Source organism: Ranitomeya imitator, chromosome 1 (genome assembly GCF_032444005.1).
Source record: "Ranitomeya imitator isolate aRanImi1 chromosome 1, aRanImi1.pri, whole genome shotgun sequence".
Taxonomy (NCBI): Eukaryota; Metazoa; Chordata; class Amphibia; order Anura; family Dendrobatidae; genus Ranitomeya; species Ranitomeya imitator.
Genome location: NC_091282.1, coordinates 1,163,832,338 through 1,163,851,446, shown reverse-complemented (window position 1 = coordinate 1,163,851,446; position 19,109 = coordinate 1,163,832,338). Strand labels below are relative to the sequence as shown.

The 19,109-nt window shown below is 50.7% G+C and overlaps 1 protein-coding gene across 1 annotated transcript in view; it reads right to left on the bottom strand.

Annotated features, from left to right (window-relative positions):
* The window catches only part of SEPSECS (Sep (O-phosphoserine) tRNA:Sec (selenocysteine) tRNA synthase), a 66,503-nt gene that overhangs the window by 45,404 nt on the left and 1,990 nt on the right, over positions 1-19,109 (bottom strand). The window contains exons 2-7 of the mRNA XM_069744654.1: positions 10,427-10,581; positions 9,430-9,548; positions 9,198-9,356; positions 7,872-8,025; positions 7,660-7,762; positions 5,895-6,116 (exon numbers count right to left, since the gene is read on the bottom strand). Of these exons, the coding sequence (XP_069600755.1) occupies positions 5,895-6,116; positions 7,660-7,762; positions 7,872-8,025; positions 9,198-9,356; positions 9,430-9,548; positions 10,427-10,581 (912 nt within the window). The remainder of the gene's footprint in view (positions 1-5,894; positions 6,117-7,659; positions 7,763-7,871; positions 8,026-9,197; positions 9,357-9,429; positions 9,549-10,426; positions 10,582-19,109) is intronic.

The window sequence follows — 19,109 nt, the reverse complement described above, 5'->3', positions numbered from 1 at the left end:
GGGGTTTGCCATGTGATGAGGAGAGTCTTTTGGCACATAATGCACATTTTTGGCTAGTGACTTTGGATTTGCTCCTGGGTGCAGGATCCTGGTCCTCCTAAAAGAGAGGAGAAGGTAGATATGATTCTCAGTATCCATACCTGCACCCTGGAGGAGACCCAATGTCTGAGTACTCACAGAGATCGGAATAGCGCTGGGCTCCACAGATGCAGAGTGGGAAAGATCAGACTCCATGATAGCACAGTTTGTCCCATCTCACTTGACCTTCTGTCCGGGGTTCCTTTAATAGGGCGACCGGACCAGCTCCTCCTTCTAACCTCAAGCTCTTCCCGAATGGTGGAATCCTCTGGTGGAGTCAACCTAGGTTCTCCATTCAAATTTCCCGCTGCGTTCCACCCTGGAACGCAAAACCGGAAGTGATGATCTCCCATGCCAGCCGACTGGTGTCTGACGTAACTTCCGGCCGCCGGGACCACATAGCTTGTAGCGAGGAAAGCCGGAAGAACACCTCATGTCACAGCGATCCACCCCCAGGAGCAGTGGGAGGACATGAGGCCTCCGGCCCAAAAACTCCCCCAGACCTTACCCGAAGGCGCGGACTGGGGAAGGTGGGGGGGCAACACGTCCCGAGTCCTGACGAGACAGGAGCAGCGTTAAAGAGAGGGAGTGTAACCTGACGGAACTCCTGCTGCCTGGGATAAATTTTGCAGTGTCTGCCGCCGGCACAGAGCACTGAGGATAACCTCTTCATCCCTATTGGAACAGGAAAAACACTGGGGTATGGAGGCAGGAGGAGCCATTTGACCTCTTTCGTGTTTCCTGTCCCTATTAGGAAGAGATGACATCCTCCTGTGTGCTGTCGTGGGGGGTTATTAGAGAAAAAAAACCTGCTGACGGATTCCCTTTAAACTTGCACATTGTAACACTCCATTTAAAAAGCGAAACCCCTTTAAGAACATTCTCCTTGCGTTGCGTCATTGCCATATACACTGCTCCAGTGTTTGCAGGCGTTATTATGGAGTGGTTTAATAAGCGTGGTGTGATTGGCACATGGAAGGGCGGCCTGCTGGCCATCAGTGATGTAAATCTCGGGAGGAGAAATTAATAATCTGCTCGGTTTAATCAGATAGTGCGCGGATAACGCTGTGATTGTGCTTCTCCTTCAGCTGACCGCAGACTCGCGCTGCCCTTGCTCTTACCCATCAATAAAATGCATTAAGTATCGGCGGCTTTATCACAGGAAGGGAATACCGCGAAAGTCATCTCCATCAATCACACAGACTTTTTATAAATTCTAGCTTAAATATAAGTTTCTCCCTCCCTGACTCCCGCCACACACCCAGGGGGCCGCCACATATGCCGTTCAGTCACATACAATCAGATGAGGATGTTATTTAATGTAGATTAATAGATCATTCGGGCTTAGAGGAATCTCTTTCAGGGGTCAAATCAATAACAACTTGGAAGGGGAACTTAATAGCCCCCCAAGCAAACGGAGTGCAAGGTTTCAGAAAATGAGATGGCGACGGCATTGATTTCTATGTACTATATTTAACCTAATTTCAGCTTTTCTGATGAACAAATGGAAAATTCTTGAGAGCTGAAGCGCACGCAAAGAATGCAGAGCGAGCGCCGGACATTTTTTTTTTCTCATCCCTGTAATTCTGGTGGAGGAGAGTCTGGAAAATAAATCAATGTCACGCGGTAGAAGCCACCATGGTGGTAAATTAGATTGGAGAACTATAAAAACAAATTATCCTTTGTGTTTTATAGCGATTGATTCTCAATACTATATCATATAGGTTTCAAGGATAAGCAAGCGGTAAGGTCACTCCTATGTCAGGCACCTTGGCCGAGGCATTACCAGTTCAGACAGGTAAAAAAAAAAACACACAACCCAAAAAGTAGCCACACATCTTCCTCGGATATTTTGAGAACTACAATAGAAGCGAACGGGAAGAGCCACACATCTGTGTCTACGTCTCCATCCAAAGTGGAGAGAAGAGGGGCCATTTGGGCAGGGTACCACTTCTTCAACAGGTATGTCTTTAAGAGGTTCCCCGTCAAGGACAGGAAACCAACTGTTGCGTGGGAGAGGTGCCAACTTTTTATGTCTTGTAGGTTTCCTGTCCTTGAAGGGTGGATCCCCTCTCTCGTGGTGCTGTCATGGGGGATCGAATAAAGAAGAAATTCTTTTGCCCACCCATCTGTCTTTTTGTGAAAAAGTAGGAACCATGTCTAAAAGGGGTATTCCTTGATACACCGTACAAGACTCAAATAGAAATCTGCAGAATTGGGATAGAGGCTCATATCAAACCTCGGGAGGATGCCTTAGGGCAGTGTTCCCCAACTCCGGTCCTCGAGAGCCACCAACAGGTCATGTTTTCAGGATTCCTTAGTATTGCACAGGTGATTGAATGCTTGCCTGGCCAGGTGATGCAATTTTCACCTGTGCAATACAAAAGAGATCCTGAAACCATGGCCTGTTGGTGGCTCTTGAGGACCGGAGTTGGGGAACACTGCCTTAGGGTATTGCATTCAGACGGCGGACTCCTTAACCGGTAGCTTGTGTGAAGCGCTTTCTATTCACTGCGATGGGACGTAAAGGGGTACTCCAGTGAGAACGTATTCATCGGTGGGTGTCCGAGTGTTGGAACTCCAGAAACGGAAACTTTTTCTCCCCAGTTAAAATGGAGCGGCAGGTCAGATGTTCATTAGGTAATTTCTCAACATATTAAAGGGGTTCTCCGAGAAGTGTGGTATAATACACATTTACATATTAAAGGGAACCTGTCACCCCGTTTTTTCAAGAAGAGCTAAAAATAGCGTTAAATAGGGGCAGAGCTGTGCTTTACATTAGTGTATTTTGGAGCCTTTATTCCCCACCTATGCTGCCGAAATACCTTTGTAAAGTCGCCGTTTTGGGCTGTCACTCACGCTGGTCAGGTCATATGGGCGTGGTGGCAGCGCTGTTTCTCCTCCAGATCTCCGTTGGTGGCGTAGTGGTGTGCGCATGTCCAAGTGGCGAATCCACTGTGCAGCTTCAAGGAAAATAGCGCGATCTGCGCTATTCAGCTGTTTATCGGTGGGCGCGGCCATCTTTGTGAGGCCGCGCGTGCGCAGATGGTTGTTCTCGGCTTCCCGGGGCTTCAGGAAAATAGCCATGGAATGCCGCGCATGCGCAGATGGCGATCTCGACGGCCATTTTCCTGAAGCAGAGTTCGCATCTCGGCTGCAGGAAAATGGCCGCCGCGATTTCCATGTGCGCACGCGCGGCATCCCGCGGCCATTTTCCTGAAGCCCCGGGAAGCCGAGAAGAACCATCTGCGCACGCGCGGCCACAAAGATGGCCGCGCCCACGATAAACGGCTGAATAGCGCAGATCGCGCTATTTTCCTTGAAGCTGCGCAGTAGATTCAACACTTGGACATGCGCACACCACTACGCCACCAACGGAGATCTGGAGGAGAAACAGCGCTGTCACCACGCCCATATGACCTGACCAGCGTGAGTGACAGCCCAAAACGGCGACTTTACAAAGGTATTTCGGCAGCATAGGTGGGGAATAAAGGCTCCAAAATACACTAATGTAAAGCACAGCTCTGCCCCTATTTAACGCTATTTTTAGCTCTTCTTGAAAAAACGGGGTGACAGGTTCCCTTTAAACATTTTTGTAAATCCCTTTATTCAGCATGCAGGTATGCTTTATGTAGTAAAACCTGCTAGAGAAAAAATGAGCAAAAACCCTGCTGTGACCAAGTACATAAAAAGCAAAAAGTGCATTTAAAAAACAGTTTTTAGTTATACCGTTTTTGATCAAAAATAGCATAAAAGCCATCCTACCTCAACAAGGTGACCCTGATCGGGACGGTCCTACACTGTCTAATATTAACCTTACCATGACCTCAGTGTATGACTAAGGGCTGCATGTGTACCAACTCAAGCCAAGCGCAATTTTTCTGTTTTATGCTTTATGTAGTGCACGCTGTCAGGACGTTAAGCATGGCAGCTGTCAGAACACGCAGCAGGACGGGCTGTGTGACGCACGAGAACAGTCAGGCTGACATGATGTCCGTTCTCAGTCAGCTAAAGAAACGCTTCATCTTCTCCTTCCCCCTCAGTGTCCTGTCAGGTCGTCTGAACAGAGCAATGTGCGTCCACGATGCCGACCGAACGCTGCGGTGACGTAAAACCTCTGAGTCGAGCTTCATGCGGCCCGTCCTACTGCGTGTCCTCTGAAATCTAGGACGGGCTGTGATTGATGGTGGCTGCCATCTTGGAATCATACAGAGTGCACTAGATAAAGCATAACTATTTGCTACATAAAAGGCATTTAGAAAAATGTGTCATCTAAACGTGTATTTAAATTTTATTCATTTTAGTACTTTTTAAAAGGGGTTCTCTGAGAAATGAAGTCTGTAATGACCAAAAAAGCATTTGAAATTGGCTAAACAGAGCTGTAGTGGACTTCGCCCCCGTAACAGCTCTGTACGCATTACTGCTCCAGCGCCTGAGAACATTTTATGCACATGAGGGAGCTGTGGTGCACCCTCGGTGTGACCAAGAGTTCGGCGCATGGTTACACCTCCTCGTCTGCATATTGGGGGGCTTCCACCACTTCTGATCCACAGTGCCCCCTGCATTTCTGCACCAAGTAGGTAAATTGGGTTACTTGTGTTTTTGAGTGCATCTTTGTAGCAGTTTTAGCGCTGTGGTTTTGTCTCTTTTTTGGTAATGTTATGCTTTGTTTTTGATATTCCCCGATATGTGGCTTTGACAAAACTTTTTCATACAGTTATATGCGGATCTTGTGCATTTCCGATGCAAAAACACACTAAAAAGAATATGTTTTTTACCTGCATACAGCCCACACCTATGTATTATAGCACAATCATATTCCGCAGCTCTTTACAGACATAATCACGGTCCCCATTGGGGCTCACATTCTAGATTCCCTATCGGTATGTCTTTGGAGAACCCGGAGGAAACCCACACAAACGGGGAGAACATACAAACTCCTTGCAAATGTTGTCCTTGGTAGGAGATACAAACCCAGTACCCCAGAGCAGCATGACTGCAGTGCCAACCACTGAGCCACTGTGCCAACCACTGAGCCACTGTGCCAACCACTGAGCCTCTGTGCCAACCACTGAGCCACTGTGCCAACCACTGAGCCACTGTGCCAACCACTGAGCCACTGTGCCAACCACTGAGCCACTGTGCCAACCACTGAGCCACTGTGCCAACCACTGAGCCACTGTGCCAACCACTGAGCCACTGTGCCAACCACTGAGCCACTGTGCCAACCACTGAGCCACTGTGCCAACCACTGAGCCTCTGTGCCAACCACTGAGCCTCTGTGCCAACCACTGAGCCTCTGTGCCAACCACTGAGCCTCTGTGCCAACCACTGAGCCTCTGTGCCAACCACTGAGCCACTGTGCCAACCACTGAGCCACTGTGCCAACCACTGAGCCACTGTGCCAACCACTGAGCCACTGTGCCAACCACTGAGCCACTGTGCCAACCACTGAGCCACTGTGCCAACCACTGAGCCACTGTGCCAACCACTGAGCCACTGTGCCAACCACTGAGCCTCTGTGCCAACCACTGAGCCACTGTGCCAACCACTGAGCCACTGTGCCAACCACTGAGCCACTGTGCTGCCATCTAATTTAAAGTCTATAGAGAAAATCTGCACCTAAAACTCAGCGTACCCACGAGAGAAACTGACATGTCGCATGTTGCAAACATGCAGCGCAGATTAGTTTACAAACAAAAAAGCATGCAGGGAGTTCAAGTTCCTTGATAGTATCAGATCAGCGGAGTAATAATGCTGCAGTATTTTGCTACAGATTGAAGAGAAAATAAAAACCTGCATTAAAGCCATCATACCTTCCTTTCTGTCAGTAGACGCTTATATCCGCTTGCACCGAGCGACAGCAGCGTTATCAGGACATCCAGCGATGGGGAGGCCGACGCTCTCCCCGGATACATTTTACTAATTTCTTCCAGGAAAGATTCGTTAAAGCCTGCTACAATAGCGCCACCTACAGGAACCATGAAGTTCTTGTCCAAGCTCTGCACAAAAGCATCAATCCTGCCCCTACGGGCTCCCTGGAGGGGAAAGTAAAACAATCACTTTGTTGTGGCAGTTGTTATTGTCACCTTATTCATTTCCTAGAATAGTCCACTATTGTCTCACAGCCATGTTTTAAGGACACAGAATAAGGGACTTTTTAAAGGGATGGTGAGCGCAACCTTTTCTTTTTTTTACCCAGACATTCATTTTTTAAATATAATAGAAGGCTTTTTTCCCCCAATCACTAAATCATGAGTTTACAGCTAGAGGGAGTACTGGCAGGTAATCTGGGGAATGTGTGCCCACCCTGCGTCATACATCGCATAGACCACAGGCTTGGACAGCTGCCACCGCCCCCAATTGTCTAATAACACAAGGTAACTGTACAGCCCAACAGAGGGGCACTCATGTACCCGGAAAATTTAGGCCACTGGGTCACAATCTTTTAAAGGGAATCTGTCAGTAGGTTTTTGCTATGTAACCTGAAGACAGCAGGAGATTGAGGCTAAGCCCAGAGTTCAGAAGATGTCACTTGCCAAAGTGCTTAAGGATTTATCAGTAAGAAGTTACCATAACATTCTAGTCTACAATCTCTGATGTGGCGGCACACAGTAATCTAAGTGACACATTGCTGGAATCAGGGTCTCTGTCTACATTATTCTGCTCAGACCCAGTAGCAAAAACCTGCTGACAAATTCCATTTAAGCTGGTGGGAAAAAAAACCCTCAGGGGACCCCCTACCAAATATATTCTTTATTTTACAAAATGAACAAAAAGTACATATTCTCCATGAATATAATAATACACTGTGCTGCCAGAATCTGAATAATGGCGCAGTTAGATGGCCGTATATACAGAGATTGGAGCACAGTGCACGGACTGGCCGGCGGCTCTTGCCCCGAATATGACAGCTTCATATATTTCTATCAGGTCGGGGGGCCTGCTGGCCAGTCCGTGCATTGAGGTCCGATTTATACACTCGTCTGACTGCACCCTAAGGCCTCCTTCCCACGGCCGTGCTTCCAGGACATGTGGTATCGGTATTTCTTCACAGATTACCATTGTGATCTATGGGGCAGAAGGGCATGATGGCTTCCTGCAGTGCTGACACTTTATGAAATTAGAATGGTGTTGCAAAGGCAATAGGGTACATCAGCGGTGCTTCCTCCCTCGTGTTGTGCAAACCAGCGCCATTTTTAACCTGAGAGGCAGCACCCAAGGAAAGGAAGGGAGAAGGAGGAGAAGGATCAGTGGCGCCCTATGGTGCTGGGGCACTCCAGCTGGGAAACACTGTATTGGGTTCATCACCTATATGTGTAATGAATGAATTCTAAGTATGGCTGCGCTCACACATTATGGAAGACTGGTATAAAGAAAGATTCTCATAGCAGCTGATATCTGCAAACCCACTTAAAGCAGAAAGAAAAAGAAAAGTGAAAACAAATTGTGTTACCTGGTTGATGACAGACTAGGAATAGGAATCTAAAGGTTTGAAATCATTGAGCAGCTTTGGTTAGTTTAAAAATTAAAAAATATCGTAGTACATCTCTGGGGTGGATGTGGCGCCCATGACAGTACCTGTTGGATGAGGTGCATACATTTCGATGACTGGACACCATAGGCATTATTAACTATGTGAGGAATATCATACTTGGCACAGATCTCAGCCAGTTCCTCCAGTCTAGACAAGAACAAACACGGAGAATGTAAAAGGCTCCTCTGGATTTAGTTATAGTAATGGAAACAATTAAGAGAAAAAAAAAAACAAAACAGTTCAGAAATCTTTTTACCTGTCGGGCACACGAGGGGCAAAGCATGATGTGGTGGAGTGAACACACAGGATATTTTCGGCCCCCAGCTCACAGATCCGGGATTGCACCGCGCTCAGGTCTGTGCGAAGCTCATCTCCTTCCAGGACATTCTCGATCACCACCGGCTCAAATCCTTCATTACAAACAGTGGGGGAGTAAAGAGGGTTAACCCTGCGACGTCATCATAGGTCCTGCGCGAGAAGGACCTTCCATAACGTCACGGTCATGTGACTGCGACGTCATCACAAGTCCTGCGTGCCTACGCGAGAAGGACCTGCCATGACGTCACAGTCATGTGACTGCGACGTCATCACACCCTGGGACCGGAAGCTGGCGACAGAACTATAAGGGGCCCTCTGATCGGAAGGTGAGTATATGTTTTTGTTTTTTACTTTTTAACCTGTGACATACGTGGATGGGCAATATACTACGTGGGCTGTGCTATATACTACGTGGACATGCATATTCTAGAATACCCGATGCGTTAGAATCAGTGTGTGTGTGTGTGTGTGTGTGTGTGTGTGTGTGTGTGTGTGTGTGTGTGTGTGTGTGTGTGTGTGTGTGTGTGTGTGTGTGTGTGCGCGCTAGAGACTGAGATATAGAGATATATATATAGATAGAGATATATATATACACACACACACACACACACACACACACATATACATACACACACACACATACACGATTTTTTATTTTAATTAAATAAATATAAAGAAATACACTTTTACTAAACACACACATTTTCAGTCCAGTATAAGGTAAATTAAATGATGGCATAAGAAGCTATAGATCATCCTCAATAAACAAGACCTAATATAGGAATTTCAATGGGGGAAAAAAAGTTTTACCTTTTGAAAGCATAAGTATGAAAACAAAAAAGCAGAAAAACTACAAAAGAAGATAGCCACGGACAAAGGGGTTAAAATTGTCTGTTGATCCAACGCTGACAACAGTTTGCACACAATTGTCTCAGCAGATGCAAACTGTTGTCAGTATTGGGTCAATTCTCAGAGGCACAATCATCAAGTAGACCAGGGGGTCCCGAGTATGGGGGTCCGACCAACACCACGAATACAGGCGCTGATTCCTGGCCCTACAACTCCAATAGACTACAATGGAGAGTCATGTAGAGGGCGAGAGCGGAGGACAGGGGGTCCACGGTCGCCCCACAACTGCTGCCCCCCTCTGATCTATCACATCTTAGGTGGGTGACAGATTATAATATCTTTCCCCCATTGTGATAACCATATAAAACAATTAAATGCGTGCTGCCCACAAAGAAAACAACATCCTGAGCGTTACCGGCAGTGATCATGGACTTGAAGCACGACTTCTGGTCTATCCGCGGCCAAATTATGTACTTTGCCTTCGGCCTCTTATGTCGGAGCGTTAGGAAGCAAAGCGTTAAACTCATTCCCGTTGCCATGGGAACCACAAAGCAGCTTGTTGCCGCACGCACACCTGTAATAAGAAGCGCAGTGGTCATTTGTCATCGCATTGTTGGGTGGGAGGTGTAATTGATGAGTGCACTCGCCTGCGCCCCGGAGAACGTCCAGCACCATCGCGTTCGTCAATTTATTCAGGAGACTGGAGCCAGCAGCTTTGGGCTGAACGGCAGATATGTCCCCCGACCTTCCGATGCCATGGATCAGTCTGTGGAAAAAAAAAAAACCGATAAAGCCAGAGTGACAAAATATATCGCACCAATCACATATGGCCACAACTGAGGCACACAGGGGAACTCTACGGATTCTTATTAGGACCCCCGAGAAACCATTTCTCCTAGGCTCCGATCATTATGATGGACCCTGATTGGTTTTCATCTCTGAGACCAATGGTCACGTTCCCGGCAGGAGCCATAATGATGGAAACTTTGGAATTAGTCGGCACTTTGACGCCGGCTCTGACCGTCTACACAGGTGTCCGTCACCCCGGAGCCCACACTGCACAATGAACATATTGGAGGACTGATAGGCAAAATCAGACCCTCCTCTTGGAATTGGCAGAACGGATAAGTTGTGCCGGAGGCGCCCGGCAGCCGCCATTCTCCTGATTTGTGTCAGCGTGAGGTGGTGAATGGGAACGATCACAGTACCAAGGAGCTGTTACTATTAGATATTCTCGCTGCTTGGGTTTTCCTGAGCATGCTCGGTTGTATTTTTTGTGCCCGGAGATTTCGTTTTTTCTTGCCACAGCTGAATGATTTACATCTGTTAGCCAGCTTGATTACATGTGGGGGTTCCCTAGCAACCAGGCAACCCCCACATGTACTTATGCTGGCTAATAGCCGTAAATCATTCAGCTGCGGCAAGAAAAACCATCTCCGACAACTAAAAAAATACTCGGAGGACATCCGAGCGTGCTCGGGAAATCTCGAGTAACGAGTATATTCGCTCACCACTAGTTACTATTTAATATGAACTGATTCCATTTTTGGATTTTACTATAAGGCGCTGAAAACTTTCCTCCTTCATCAGCTCTACAGTAATGGCCGAGAATCTTCATGTCATCTTATCACAAAAGAGAAATACCGATAATGGCGGCGAGAAACCAAGCCACACGCCACTCTTCCCTCGCGCTCTCCCACTCCACAATTCCCAAGGAAATTATTACTGTCCATCACAGCCAACTCATGGAGAAAGAGCTCGATGGTGCTCTCGTCCCAAGCGTCCGGGGGGCATTTACCCTAAAAGACAGGAAAAAAGATGAAGTTTATTAGAGACTAGATGGTGGCCCGATTCTAACGCATCGGGTATTCTAGAATACGTACTGTATGTAGTTCATTTATGAAGTTTTCAGAATAATGCAATTTACACACAGGATTCAGCCGGCAGCGACCAATTAGTGAAGTGTGGTTCAAATTCTGTGCCAATTCACGGCCACTGCGCCAATTCACCTGTCGCTGATTGGTCACGCCCGGCCGCGAACAATCAGTGAAGCCAGGGCCTGCTCCAGATTTTTGAGGGCCCCGGGCGAAAGAGTCTCAGTGGGACCCCTCTTTAACACATATCACGATTCATGATGCACAGATACAGCAGAGAAATATACCACAGCCCACGTAGCATATAACACAGCCCACGGAACATATTGCACAGCCCACGTAGCATATTGCACAGCCCACGTAGCATATTGCACAGCCCACGTAGCATATTGCACAGCCCACGTAGCATATTGCACAGCCCACGTAGCATATTGCACAGCCCACGTAGCATATTGCACAGCCCACGTAGCATATTGCACAGCCCACGTAGCATATTGCACAGCCCACGTAGCATATTGCACAGCCCATGCAGTATATAACACAGGCCACATAGTACAGAGCACAGTGATGTAGTATAATGCCCAGCCACGTAATATATACCACAGCCACGTAGTATATAGCAGAGACGTAGTATATAACACAGCCCATGCAGTATCTAACACAGCACATGTAGTATATAGCAATGTGGGCACCATATCCCTGTTAAAAAAAAGAATTAAAATAAAAAATAGTTATATACTCACCTTCCGTCAGCCCCCGGATCCAGCCTAGGCGTTTACCGAAGCTCCTCGCGACGCTCCGATCCCAAGAATCCATTGCGGTCTCGCGAGACCACTACGTCATCATCTCGCAAGACCGCAATGCATGGACCGGGGTGTCGCGAGCAGCAGCGGGAAAGGCGACGGACGGAAGGTGAGAATATAATGATTTTTTATTTTGATTATTATTTTTAACAAAAGTTGGTCACACAGGGTTAATAGCAGCGTTAACGGACTGCGTTACACCGTGGCATAACGCTGTGTAACGCTGCCATTAACCCTGTGTGAGCGCTGACTGGAGGGGGCACTGACAGAGTAGGAAGGGGAGAAATCGCAGCCGGACAGTGCCTGCCGACCGCGACTAATCAGCGACGCGGGATTTCAGTGACAGACAGACAACCAGACGAGACAACCAGACGAAAATACCCCTTAGACGATATATATACAAGGCAAGAATTAGAGAATTAGGAGACCCGGGTATGGGTGGGGAAATGCAACTCATAAGACCCCATACACAAGAGACAGCTGAACCTGCTACACTGCACAGGATGGCTGGTAACTTGCTGATCAGAGGTGGTCCAACCACTGGGACATCAACAATCCCAAGAACATAGGAGAGGTGGTCCCAGGAGTTGAGCCCCTGCTAAACTATAGATGAGAGTACGGTCATTCGCCCCAGTCATGGGCTTGGTGGTTTCAGCACTATGATGGGGCCATGTGGGGCTTCACAAAAATTGTGCCGAGCTCCATCCTGTGCCACGTGTACAGAAGTAACAGCTCAGCACACAGCGCCCCCGGAGGAGCCTCCACAGCACAGCGCACACGTACAGCTCAGCACACAGCGCCCCCAGAGGAGCCTCCACAGCACAGCACAGAGCATACGTACAGCTCAGCCCACAGCGCCCCCGGAGGAGCCTCCACAGCACAGAGGAGGTACAGCTCAGCACACAGCGCCCCCAGAGGAGCCTCCACAGCACAGCACAGAGCATACGTACAGCTCAGCCCACAGCGCCCCCAGAGGAGCCTCCACAGCACAGAGGATGTACAGCTCCGCACACAGCGCCCCAGAGAAGCATCCACAGCACAGCACATAGGACGTACAGCTCCGCACACAGTGCCCCCGGTGGAGCCTCCACAGCACACTCCTCGCTCTGGCGTTAGAGTGGGTTTCCTTTTTTCTAAAACCTGCTACTTCAACCCTAGCCAACCCCCACCCTCCCTTCTTTCGAGGTTCACTCTGTCCATATCTACTCTCCCTCTAATCTCCAAATGGCCGTCATATACCGACCACTGGGCTCAGCCAATGCCTTCATTGACCAATTCTCCACCTGGCTTCTTCACTTTCTCTCTGCTGACATCCCCACCATCATAATAGGTGACTTTAATATCCCTTGTGACACCCGCCAACCAGCAGCCTCCAAGCTCCTGGCCCTTACCTCATCCTTTGGACTTACTCAGTAGTCCTCCACAGCCACTAACACAGACGGACATACGCTGGACCTCATCTTCACCCGTTTCTGTTCCTTATCTAATCTCACAACCTCTCCCTTCCCCTTATCTGACCACCATCTACTCACCTTCTCTTCCTTGTCCTCCTCACCCGCCCCCCATGTCCAGCCAGTACCACATCCTCGCAGAAACGTTGCACACCTAGACATTCAGACTCTTCTACCCCTGTCCTCCATATCTTCACTCCAGGATACGGATAGTGCCACGGCTTTCTATAACTCCATCCTCACATCAGCCATAGACTCAGTCACCCCTCTCATGCATGGCAAAGTGCGACAAATCAATAGGCAACCCTGGCATAACAACCTCACCAAAAAACTCCGACAAGCATCCAGGGTCGAGGAGCGGCCTTGGAAAAAAACACGCCTGCCAGACGACTTCTCCTCTTTCAAACAAGCTACACTAGCCCTCACTTCTGCTAAACAGACCTATTTCACTAACCTTGTAGCTTCACTATCCTAAAACCCAAAACAACTGTTCAGCATATTTAACTCTCTCCTCCGCCCCCACTGCCACCTCCACTTATCTCTTCTGAGGACTTTGCCACCTACTTCAAAAACAAGATTGACCAAACAAGGCAAACCTTTACTGTTCCACCACCCCAACCACTCCATATACCAGACCTCTGCCCTTCCCAAATAACTTCCCTCTCCAACATCACTGAAGGAGAATTTACTCGCCTCCTTTTCAAATCACACCTCGCCACCTGTGCACTTGACCCCATCCCTTCCCACCTGCTCCCCAACCTCACTAACACGCTCATTCCAGCCCTAACTCATCTCTTCAACCTATCGCTATCTTCTCGTACTTTCCCCCTCAGCCTTCAAACATGCCACCATCACACCCATCCTCAAAAAAACTAACCTTCACCCTACTGCTATGCCCAGCTATCGCCCCATATCAGTGCTCCCGTTTGTATCCAAACTCCTTGAGCAGTATGTCCATGGTCAACTTTCCTCCCACCTCTCATCTAACTCTCTCCTTGACAAACTCCAATCTGGCTTCCGCCCCCACCACTCCACCGAAACTGCTCTGACCAAAGTTACTAATGACTTACTCACAGCCTAAGCTAACAGACAGTTCTCCATCCTCCTCCTTCTCGACCTGTCCTCTGCTTTCGACACAGTCGACCACTGCCTACTGCTACAGATTCTTTCTTCCCTCAGCATCAAAGGCATTGCCCTGTCCTGGATTGCCTCATACCTTTCCGACCGCACATTTATCCTTTCCCACTCACACACTACCTCCTCACCTCGCCCCCTCTCTGTTGGAGTCCCTCAAGGTTCTGTCCTAGGGCCTCTACTTTTTTCCATCTATACCCTTGGCCTAGGACAACTCAAAGTCCCATGGCTTACAGTACCACCTATATGCGGACGACACACAGATCTACCTCTCTGCCTCAGATGTCGCCTCTTTTCTGTACAGAATCGCGGAGTGTCTGTCAGACATATCCTCCTCCTTCACCTCTCGCTTCCTAAAACTCAATGTAGACAAAACCGAACTCATCATCTTTCCCCCATCTCACGTATACCCCCTACCTGATCTATCTATTATCGTAAACATCACTGTCTCTCCCCCACACGAAATCCACTGCCTCGGGGTAACTCTTGATGGCCGCGGGATGCCGCGCGTGCGCAGATGGACATCGCGGCGGCCATTTTCGAATCTCGGCTTCAGGAAAATGGCCGCCGCGATGTCCATCTACGCACGCGCGGCATCCCGCGGCGATTTTCCTGAAGCCCCGGGAAGCAGGAGACTCCATCTGCGCACGCGCGGCCTCAGGAAGATGGCCGCGCCCACTGAGAAACCACTGAATAGCGGCGAGCACGCTCTTTTTCTACAGCTGCGCAGTGCATTCGGCACTTGCGCATGCGAGAAGCACTACGCCACCAACGGGAACTTAAGCAAGATGTGGGGGAGAAACAGCGCTGTGACCACGCCCATCTGACCTGACCAGCCTGATTGACAGGCGAAAAAGGACACTTTTGTAAGGTATTTCGGCAGCATAGGTAGGGAATCAGGGGACAAAAAATACCCTATTGTAACGCACAGCTCAGGCCCTATTTAACGGTATTTTTATCTCCTACTGAAAAAACGGGGTGACAGGTTCCCTTTAATGTGAATTAATGGTGCTATATAAATAATAATAATAATAATAATAATAATAATTATTATTATTATTATTCAGCTCCGCACACAGCGCTCCCCAGAGGAGCCTGCACAGCACAGAGGACGTACAGCTACGCACACAGCGCCCCCGGAGGAGCCTCCACAGCACAGAGGACATACAGCTTTGTATATAGCGCCCCCCGGAGGAGCCTCCACATAGCACAGATGATGTACAGCCCTGTATATAGCGCCCCCGGAGGAGCCTCCACACAGCACAGAGGATGTACAGCTCTGTATATAGCGCCCCCCGGAGGAGCCTCCACACAGCACAGAGGATGTACAGCTCTGTATATAGCGCCCCCCGGAGGAGCCTCCACAGCACAGAGGATGTACAGCTCCGCGCACAGCACCCGGAGGAGCCTCCACAGCACAGAGGATGTACAGCTCCGCACACAGCACCCGGAGGAGCCTCCACAGCACAGAGGATGTACAGCTCTGTATATAGCGCCCCCGGAGGAGCATTCACAGCACAGAGGATGTACAGCTCTGTATATAGCACCCCCCCAGAGGAGCCTCCACAGCACAGAGGATGTACAGCTCTGTATATAGCGCCCCCCGGAGGAGCCTCCACACAGCACAGAGGATGTACAGCTCTGTATATAGCGCCCCAGGAGGAGCCTCCACAGCACAGGATGTACAGCTCTGTATATAGTGCCCCCGGAGGAGCCTCCACAGCACAGAGGATGTACAGCTCTGTATATAGCGCCCCCGAGAGGAGCCTCCACACAGCACAGAGGATGTACAGCTCTGTATATAGCGCCCCCCGGAGGAGCCTCCACACAGCACAGAGGATGTACAGCTCTGTATATAGCGCCCCCCGGAGGAGCCTCCACACAGCACAGAGGATGTACAGCTCTGTATATAGCGCCCCCGGAGGAGCCTCCACACAGCACAGAGGATGTACAGCTCTGTATATAGCGCCCCCCGGAGGAGCCTCCACAGCACAGAGGATGTACAGCCCTGTATATAGCGCCCCCCGGAGGAGCCTCCACAGCACAGAGGATGTACAGCTCTGTATATAGCGCCCCCCGGAGGAGCCTCCACACAGCACAGAGGATGTACAGCTCTGTATATAGCGCCCCCGGAGGAGCCTCCACACAGCACAGAGGATGTACAGCTCTGTATATAGCGCCCCCCGGAGGAGCCTCCACAGCACAGAGGATGTACAGCTCTGTATATAGCGCCCCCGGAGGAGCCTCCACAGCACAGAGGACGTACAGCTCTGTATATAGCGCCCCCCGGAGGAGCCTCCACACACAGCACAGAGGATGTACAGCTCTGTATATAGCGCCCCCGGAGGAGCCTCCACACACAGCACAGAGGATGTACAGCCCTGTATATAGCGCCCCCCGGAGGAGCCTCCACAGCACAGAGGATGTACAGCTCTGTATATAGCGCCCCCGGAGGAGCCTCCACAGCACAGAGGACGTACAGCTCTGTATATAGCGCCCCCCGGAGGAGCCTCCACACAGCACAGAGATGTACAGCTCTGTATATAGCGCCCCCCGGAGGAGCCTCCACAGCACAGAGGATGTACAGCTCTGTATATAGCGCCCCCCGGAGGAGCCTCCACACACAGCACAGAGATGTACAGCCCTGTATATAGCGCCCCCGGAGGAGCCTCCACAGCACAGAGATGTACAGCTCTGTAAATAGCGCCCCCCGGAGGAGCCTCCACACAGCACAGAGGATGTACAGCTCTGTATATAGCGCCCCCCGGAGGAGCCTCCACACACAGCACAGAGGATGTACAGCTCTGTATATAGCGCCCCCGGAGGAGCCTCCACAGCACAGAGGACGTACAGCTCTGTATATAGCGCCCCCCGGAGGAGCCTCCACACACAGCACAGAGGATGTACAGCTCTGTATATAGCGCCCCCCGGAGGAGCCTCCACAGCACAGAGGATGTACAGCTCTGTATATAGCGCCCCCCGGAGGAGCCTCCACAGCACAGATGACGTACAGCTCTGTATATAGCGCCCCCGGAGGAGCCTCCACAGCACAGAGGACGTACAGCTCTGTATATAGCGCCCCCCGGAGGAGCCTCCACACAGCACAGAGGATGTACAGCTCTGTATATAGCGCCCCCCGGAGGAGCCTCCACACAGCACAGAGGACGTACAGCTCTGTATATAGCGCCCCCCGGAGGAGCCTCCACAGCACAGATGACGTACAGCTCTGTATATAGCGCCCCCCGGAGGAGCCTCCACACACAGCACAGAGATGTACAGCTCTGTATATAGCACCCCCCGGAGGAGCCTCCACAGCACAGAGGATGTACAGCTCTGTATATAGCGCCCCCCGGAGGAGCCTCCACAGCACAGAGGATGTACAGCTCTGTATATAGCGCCCCCGGAGGAGCCTCCACAGCACAGAGGACGTACAGCTCTGTATATAGTGCCCCCGGAGGAGCCTCCACAGCACAGAGGACGTACAGCTCTGTATATAGCGCCCCCCGGAGGAGCCTCCACAGCACAGAGATGTACAGCTCTGTATATAGCGCCCCCCGGAGGAGCCTCCACACACAGCACAGAGGATGTACAGCTCTGTATATAGCGCCCCCCGGAGGAGCCTCCACAGCACAGAGGATGTACAGCTCTGTATATAGCGCCCCCGGAGGAGCCTCCACAGCACAGAGGACGTACAGCTCTGTATATAGCGCCCCCCGGAGGAGCCTCCACACACAGCACAGAGGATGTACAGCTCTGTATATAGCGCCCCCGGAGGAGCCTCCACACACAGCACAGAGGATGTACAGCCCTGTATATAGCGCCCCCCGGAGGAGCCTCCACAGCACAGAGGATGTACAGCTCTGTATATAGCGCCCCCGGAGGAGCCTCCACAGCACAGAGGACGTACAGCTCTGTATATAGCGCCCCCCGGAGGAGCCTCCACACAGCACAGAGATGTACAGCTCTGTATATAGCGCCCCCCGGAGGAGCCTCCACACACAGCACAGAGATGTACAGCTCTGTATATAGCGCCCCCCGGAGGAGCCTCCACAGCACAGAGATGTACAGCTCTGTAAATAGCGCCCCCCGGAGGAGCCTCCACACAGCACAGAGGATGTACAGCTCTGTATATAGCGCCCCCCGGAGGAGCCTCCACACACAGCACAGAGGATGTACAGCTCTGTATATAGCGCCCCCGGAGGAGCCTCCACACAGCACAGAGGATGTACAGCTCTGTATATAGCGCCCCCCGGAGGAGCCTCCACACACAGCACAGAGGATGTACAGCTCTGTATATAGCGCCCCCGGAGGAGCCTCCACACACAGCACAGAGGATGTACAGCTCTGTATATAGCGCCCCCGGAGGAGCCTCCACAGCACAGAGGACGTACAGCTCTGTATATAGCGCCCCCCGGAGGAGCCTCCACACACAGCACAGAGGATGTACAGCTCTGTATATAGCGCCCCCCGGAGGAGCCTCCACAGCACAGAGGACGTACAGCTCTGTATATAGCGCCCCCCGGAGGAGCCTCCACACACAGCACAGAGGATGTACAGCTCTGTATATAGCGCCCCCCGGAGGAGCATTCACAGCACAGAGGATGTACAGCTCTGTATATAGCGCCCCCCGGAGGAGCCTCCACAGCACAGAGGATGTACAGCTCTGTATATAGCGCCCCCCGGAGGAGCCTCCACAGCACAGAGGATGTACAGCTCTGTATATAGCGCCCCCGGAGGAGCCTCCACAGCACAGAGGATGTACAGCTCTGTATATAGCGCCCCCCGGAGGAGCCTCCACAGCACAGAGATGTACAGCTCTGTATATAGCGCCCCCGGAGGAGCCTCCACAGCACAGAGGATGTACAGCTCTGTATATAGCGCCCCCGGAGGAGCCTCCACAGCACAGAGGATGTACAGCTCTGTATATAGCGCCCCCCGGAGGAGCCTCCACAGCACAGAGGACGTACAGCCCTGTATATAGCGCCCCCCGGAGGAGCCTCCACAGCACAGAGGATGTACAGCTCTGTATATAGCGCCCCCCGGAGGAGCCTCCACAGCACAGATG